At 38.3% G+C, this 7500-nt stretch overlaps 2 protein-coding genes across 2 annotated transcripts in view; both read right to left on the bottom strand.

Moving 5' to 3' along the window:
* Positions 1 to 6144, bottom strand: part of zdhhc12b (zinc finger DHHC-type palmitoyltransferase 12b) — a 7778-nt gene extending 1634 nt beyond the window's left edge. The window contains exons 1-5 of the mRNA XM_035991477.1: positions 5698 to 6144; positions 5521 to 5657; positions 4731 to 4870; positions 3767 to 3859; positions 96 to 262 (exon numbers count right to left, since the gene is read on the bottom strand). Of these exons, the coding sequence (XP_035847370.1) occupies positions 96 to 262; positions 3767 to 3859; positions 4731 to 4870; positions 5521 to 5617 (497 nt within the window). The 5' untranslated portion in view covers positions 5618 to 5657; positions 5698 to 6144. The remainder of the gene's footprint in view (positions 1 to 95; positions 263 to 3766; positions 3860 to 4730; positions 4871 to 5520; positions 5658 to 5697) is intronic.
* Positions 6145 to 6241: 97 nt separating this feature from the next.
* uap1l1 (UDP-N-acetylglucosamine pyrophosphorylase 1, like 1) overlaps positions 6242 to 7500 on the bottom strand; it is a 15672-nt gene continuing 14413 nt past the window's right edge. The window contains exons 8-9 of the mRNA XM_031287244.2: positions 6848 to 6914; positions 6242 to 6594 (exon numbers count right to left, since the gene is read on the bottom strand). Of these exons, the coding sequence (XP_031143104.1) occupies positions 6508 to 6594; positions 6848 to 6914 (154 nt within the window). The 3' untranslated portion in view covers positions 6242 to 6507. The remainder of the gene's footprint in view (positions 6595 to 6847; positions 6915 to 7500) is intronic.

Genomic DNA, 7500 nt, shown 5'->3' with positions numbered 1-7500 from the left:
TGATGAAACAAGCAAGAAAGAAGCAATTTGTGGAGGCTTTGCAGCTGCAGTATAAATCTGCCAGCGCAGATGATTGGTGGCCGTGTTGTACTCACCAGGCAATGTGCAGCCCCCACAGCAGCACTAGCAGCTGGACAGCAAGGTAAAGCACAAACCAGCGGTGGTTCCTCTCACCAACACAGTTCTCAATCCAGGGGCAGTGATGGTCGTAACGCCGGACACAGTGCTGACACGTCTGGCAGTGCTTTGATCTCATTGGCTGCTGCTTGGAATAAAGGTCTTTGCAGTTAGAGAAACATAAATATATTTTTCTATTAAAAAACAAACTTTCATGCTATGTGGACCAAAACCCTGTTGTTTTAACACTGGTTAACAGCCAGGCTTGATTTGAACTAGCCCTGGCCAGTGTTCTGTAAAGCCATTGGTGGGCAAAAAAACAGCTGCTCTTGCTCTTCAGCCTGAAAAACAAGTTGTTATGAGATTTCTGAAGCTGGAGAGATCTCATCTGTGTTCATGGCTTCACCATCATAAAGAAAAACAGAAATATTGAAGGTTTATGTCAGTGTGAGGAGAAGGAAAAGCTGCAGCCCAGAAAAAAACATGGAAATATAACTGAGCTTTTCAGAAAGCACTTGGATAATCTTCACTTGTGATATTTAGACCAGAGATACACTTACAGACCTGGTAAAGGAAAAATAAATGGGTGTGAGTTTGGGTGAGTTGGTCACACCACAGAAAAATGTGTTATTAACCACCCAGCCAAATGTATTCTCTGCTCTGGGACGCTGAAGGTGCTGAGCCAAAGAACCAGCCACTGCACAATGCGCATTGACAGACTCTTGTTTGCAGCTAACCCAGTAGCACACACAAACTTTGGTAGCACAACATCACACACACACACACACACCCCAAACCCCCTTTTCACGTTTTCAACAAGTATTTTTTTAAATGTATAATGTGTTTAGAAAGAAATCACAGATTTTGCTTTACCTGGACTTCTTTCTGACTTTTTTGCTGCTGTCGTATCTGGTAAATTGTTTTGATTTTTGAGTATCACAATAGGAACAAATGTTCCTCTATGAATCATGAATATATGTCCATTCATAATGGAAGCTGAGGACTAACTGGTACAAAATACACCTGATTTGGTCGTTGTCTCGTGTGAGTCTATTAAAAGACCTGTCAATCGATTTGAGAGCATATCAGATAGGGCTGTTGGAACGAATTCCGAAAGTCGAATATAATTCAAATAGTAAAAAAATCAATACTATTCGAATGATGAAATAACTATTCAAATGGGATTTTTTTTATAAATAGGTTGGCTAAAGTTAGCTAATCTCCCTCTTCTCATGTCACGTCTGATGAACAATACGTTATGGGAGTGAGAAATACAAGGCATTGTTAGCTAACGTTACGTACCGATAACGTTAGTACAGGGGGAGTGACAGGCTGCGGCTGGAAATCGGAAGAAGGATGGGAAAAAGTTTTAACGTGACTTTAAAATCGACATCCACCGAGCCAAAATGCTTACTGTATATTATCAATAGTTAGCTCGTTCTGGTTTTCTAACTGTTATAAGAGCTTAGCTGGGAGCTTCATGGAGACAGCTAAAGATTATTTTAGCTGCCCTACAGCTGTCAGAGTAGCTTCGACTTATACTACTATATATTATAGTATAGTATTATAGTATAGACTATATATTACCTTCTAACAGCTGTATTCTCAGTAAGAAACAGGTTGCTTTTAAATCACTAAAATAGTAGTGACAACACCGTTTGGCTTAGTTATCAATGCTGTTAGCATCGTGGCTAACACTATTGTTAGTGTTACTCAGTTTATGACAAATCGTTTCGGCTGTGCTTTCTAACATGATGTCATTGTGCTAACCGAGCAACGTTAGCCTTTACAACAGAACCGCTTCACTACACTTGTTAGATAATGTTTCATTACAGAGTTCTCTGTTGATTTGAGTTGGTCGCTGTGTGCTCGTGGTGGAAAATAATGTAAACGGAGAGCGGCGTGCCAGAAATGCAATGCGCCATGACGTAGATCCCCTTCAAGGCCAGGCTGATGTTGGAAGTCCCTCTAGTGGACAGAAAGTGTAACAACAACCACATGCTTATAGTGGCATTGACTATGCATAAGCCTGAGTAGTGTAGTACATATTTATAACAGGCTGCATATGAGCATTAAATATTTGAATATTAAAAAAAGAACAAATGGAATTCGATTGGTATTATAGAGGAAGACTGACAGCTCTAATATCAAGTTCCAATCTAGTGTTTACATTTTTCATAGTAGGGTTAAACTTCATATTGCATTTGGAACATGGATTGTATTTTTAATCGGCTTGGATCTTACAGAAAGAAGGAAAAGACTAAATACAGACATACAATCAATTCCTGTACACTGCTGTACACAGTGACCTGCCTGCTTAAATAACTCCTGCGCTGTATCATATGATGTTTTGTGTTCACTGGAAGTGGTACAGGTGTGTAACATAGAACTGTGCTGCTTGGCAACCCATCTGTTATTCTATACTACTGAGACTCTTAGCTCTGTAGAACTTCAAGTGTCACATTTCAGCCTGGCACCACAGAAAGATGACAAATTACAAACAGCATGTTTACAGACAATTAATCAATCAATCATTCAATCAATCAATCCATCCATCCCACAGGCTCAGAAACCCAGTTTTTACAAAAAATAAAATCTTAACTTTGGTTGTGTTTTTGTGTCTAAGTGACTGATGGGAACAACAATCTTTGAAATTGGTCCAGTATTAAGTGAGATTGCGAATGATGGCGAAACAGGCTACAATGTAAATCATTGGGCAATTGCACACCTTCAATTTACGTCCACAAAAAGTGCTTGTTTTACCACTGACATGCTCAGATTATTATTCTAAGTGTCTGACAACATTCAAGAAAGGATCCCTACAGAGGTCTGCCTTTTTGTTAGAGTAAGACCTTTTTGTTAAAGAATTAGATTATTTTTGTTTAACATGAAACTGTGAAGAATCGCTATCGCCAAACCTACCAGATTGCTGCTCCAACAACCAGCACTCTAGTTTGATTGAAATAAACCCTTAATTTACCCCTTTACATGTGAAAAGATGCTGGCTTTACACATGCTAAAAGTATTGTTTATTGAGTCTGGTGGGTTTTAGTTACAGTTGTCTTGCTCATTAATGGTCTAATTTTAAAGATTTTTGTTCACATTAGTCACTTAGACACCAATGCTTGGAAAAACAAAAAAACTAAATTATCCTTTAACTCAAGGTCCTTTACTTCATCTGACAGTCACCCCCAGATCTTTTATCACTTATTTTATCATTTCAAACACATGAATAAAGTTCCATACTTGACAACCATGAGTTGTGGTTTAAAGCCCCTGAAAAGGCTAGTAATGTTAGTCATACTACTGTTTTATAAGTCAAGACCGAACCTTCACACTCAAATACAACAAGATGAAAGTATGAAATCAAGCATAGAAATTGACTAAAAAGAAACTTTGACACTCTTTCTGCTTCAGAAATCTGTGTGTGTTATCCGTATGAAAGTGTTCTCATCGCACCAAATGCTTGCTCTTGGGGGATGAATTGTTGGGTCTCTGTAAATTATAGTGTAGTCTATCCCTAATCTATCTGTTAAGTGTCCTGAGATAACTTCTGTTATGATTTGATACTATAAATAAAGTTGAATTAAATCCTGAAAGAACAACCACATGAGCCCATGGCAGCGTGATGATATGGTGTGAAGGGTACCTGCAGCAGACAGTGGCCACAACGGCGCTGTCGAAGGGATTTGGTGGTGGGTGGGATCATGTCCTGCTGCTCCTCAGTCACTCCCAGCGTGAACTGGCAAAACACACAGGACTAACTGGTCAGGGAAGCCACTGCATATTTTCAGTTCAAGCATTTATCATGACCTATTGTGTGTGCTTATTTGTCATTTACAACAGGTCTGATATACCCAGACTTCTGGGTCTTTATCAAAAGTTGTTTATCACAACTGGTAAATGGTATGGTAATAGCTGAATCAGATTCAGACAGTTTATTCAAGCATGTTAAAAACATGAAGGACCAAAATGTTACTCAAACTCTTAACTTAAGTAGCCAAACACTACTGCACACTCCTTAGATACTATACATCATCCAACACAAACCACTAACAATGTTAGATTACTCCTAATATTCCATAAGTCTCTTTCCTGGCATACAAATGTAGCCTCCTGACTGCAAAACAGGGATGCATCAAAAGCATGCAACACCTGCATTGCAACACAATACATCTGCAATGGCATGAGGAAGCAGTAAAAGATAATGTCAGCTGAAATCAATAAATGTGTCTCAGGTCAGGAAGCCAATCCTTTTAAAGAAAAATAAACCAAATTGTTATAAGACAACAAATAATTGTATGTGTATATTTTATATTTGGTTAAGAAAATGATTGCAATGATTTAGAGCTGCAACGATTAGTCAACATTTTCACTATTTTCTGACAATTTAAAGACCAATTTTTCTTACACACACCAGACCCTAAACAGGTGTCCCGGACATTATCAGCCTGTTTTTAACCATCAACATCTACTCAACTGCCTTTATGTTACCAAGTAGGCTCCTAGTCCCAGTCAAACCATTACAGCTGCTTCTTTGACTCCTGACACCAACCATTTTGACAAAGATTTGTGATATGGCTAAGGATAGAGATATATGGATCATTATTCACCTGTAAATCGCTGTCATCAGACAAAATGAAGCCTGGGTCCATCAGAGAAACGGCGAAATAGAGCAACACTGACACCAGCACCAACAGGACGAAGAGCACAGGCTGGACAAGCTGGCCCGTTTCCTCCTGCTTCCTCAGCTCTAAAAACCAAAAAACAGCAAACTATGCTTTAATTCAATAATATATACTGAAGTCCTGCTGAGAGGTCTAAGGCTCCAAAGGCTTGCCCTGAGGCAAGTTTATTTCATAAATCATGGCGATTAAGTTAATAGTGTTAATGCCAATTAGGGCTGGGCGATATGGAGAAAATCAAATATCACGATATTTTTGACCAAATACCTCGATATCGATACTGCAATATTGTAGTGTTGACTAATGGTGCTTTCACAAAATATTTACACAATGAGATTTTTGATAAATAATCATCAGTAATGTGGATTTAATGACTAAGTGGGTAAAGGCAAATAATAGAACAGTTACAACAGTCTGGTAAGTTCAGAAAATGACATAACTTTACTGTAATGCAGCCTTTAAAACCAGGAAAAACAACACTTATGCCATATTATATTACAATATCCAAAATCTAAGACGATATCTAGTCTCATATCACGATATCGATATATTGCCCAGCTCTAATGCCAATCTGGACAGTAATGTTAAGTTTTCTTTCTCAGATAACATGCCATTATACATCAAGAATTTGCTTGTCATTTCACATACATTACTTTAAACCTACAGCTACACATAATGTAATGCTATGTGTTATCATGTAGATGTGTGACAGGCTTACCTGTATCATGTAGGAAGAGTATTAACGTTATGACCCATGTCAAAATCACATGAGCTGTTCTTACCAGAAACCCTGAGCCAAAAACATTTTTGAACATGGTCCTACTAGCATGTTAGAGCGTCCATCGCTATCTTTAGATGGACCTGGATGTTCGGTTCAGAGTGGCAGGACTGTCAGTGACGGGATAGTCGGTGTGTAACGATAGTAGCGTTAGCTAATGGCAAAATGATATCCAGCACGTTAACCTATACAACTAGCGTTCCTGAAACATCAAAAAAGCGTCCTGTCAGAAAGCTACCGTTAGCGTTAACACCGCCAGGGCATTAACTAACACTAGCGCTAGCTTGCAACGGTTCAATCTATTTGGTTTTTCATTTGTGACTGAGCCAAACGCTGAATTAAATACAAGTAAAAATACACAATATTTGAGTTTAAGCTTGGTTCGTTCTAGCATTCTGCATTTATTTTTTTGTTGTTGTCGTCCCTGTGCAGCCTCAGCTGTGATTGGCCAGCGCCGGTCACGAGACAGTCGAGGATAGAGTGGCCGGGAGGGACATTAAACGCAAGACTGCCCCGAGATGAGCAACCTACTATTTCTTTATTCTTCTCAAAAATGTAAAACATTCTCAAACTTATCCTGAAAAAGTTTAAAACTGGACCTTCAAAGTTAAAAAGGTAGTCGAGTATGACTTTACTAAAAAGAATGGGAGACGGGGTGAGGTATTTTGATTAACGTTATATTTTTGGTAACATGTAAAACAAAACTTATATTTATTCCAAAAACTCATTGCTAGTCCCTTATTGTCTTATTTGTTTTAAAGAGAGAATTACATGACAGTTTGATATTATTATCTTCACAAGTTGACATACAGTTCAAACATTTATTTAAACAAATTGTGCATTCTTGGGCTCCAGGGTTGCCATCTCCATCCTGTTATCCACTGTACTGGAATCTCTGCTCCTGTCACAGAATTAATCAGAGAAATGTTACTGAGCCTGCAGCTCTTTGGCCCTTTTTTCATCCAGAATGAGAGGAGTTGGCAGTGTCTTCCCCTTCAGCAGCTGCTCCAGGCCCTGGCAGAACAAGTGAGATGGAGGTTAAATTACACCACCGTATTTGGACGAAACACTAAAGATGACAGCAGTGTATTCACTTTTCACAATTATTTTTTTTTTATTTTTTATTTTTTTTATTGTTCTCTATAGGTTTCACCAGTTTAACACTGTAACCCAACAACTAGGTTTGGCCTATCTCTACAAAGTGAAACTTTTCCCCCAATGTCCTTAATGTTCTTATATGAATCTGTGGCCACTTTCATGTCCTCACCTCTCCGAAGTAGGATACCAGTGGTGAAATTTCACATAGTGCTGGATGACTGTCCCCTGCTGATGCACTATGGGGGAAAAACATTTTTAGATTTCAAGAAGTGTGTAGTGCATATGCCCATTAAAAGAGTTATTGGTTGCTGTGATCATTTCTCCTCTCCATACAGGGTATTTTGTAGACACCTACTTGATTTGACTAAGACTGCGGAAGCCACTTATTAACTTTGGCTCAATTTCAGAATGTATTTTTGCACAGAATGAAGACCATGGATTATGATGCTCAACTCTTACAGCGTTGTCCGTTAGGAAGGGGTCTCTTCAAGGCCAGTATGGCCAGGAGGAATAATTACAGCCACAAATACAGTAACTCTTCCTTAAATGTCAAGGTAAACAGGCAAATGCATATATTCAGTTCATTCATATATTTTTAAACTACTACTACTACTACTACTACTACTACTACGAAATCCAAGTAAATCCTACACATATATTATTTTCTATTTGTACCATAATGTAATCTGGTTTGAAAGGGTTTTATGTTGAAATGTTAACAATATGTTGTACCCTCCTTTTATTTATGTTTTTTTGTGTTGAATTGTAAATTTTATATTTGTAACCTTTATGTACTTATTTTGTTTCGTGTCAGCACTAGGA

Source organism: Sander lucioperca, chromosome 14 (assembly GCF_008315115.2).
Source record: "Sander lucioperca isolate FBNREF2018 chromosome 14, SLUC_FBN_1.2, whole genome shotgun sequence".
In the NCBI taxonomy this organism is placed as follows: Eukaryota; Metazoa; Chordata; class Actinopteri; order Perciformes; family Percidae; genus Sander; species Sander lucioperca.
This window is presented reverse-complemented; position numbering and strand designations above follow the sequence as displayed.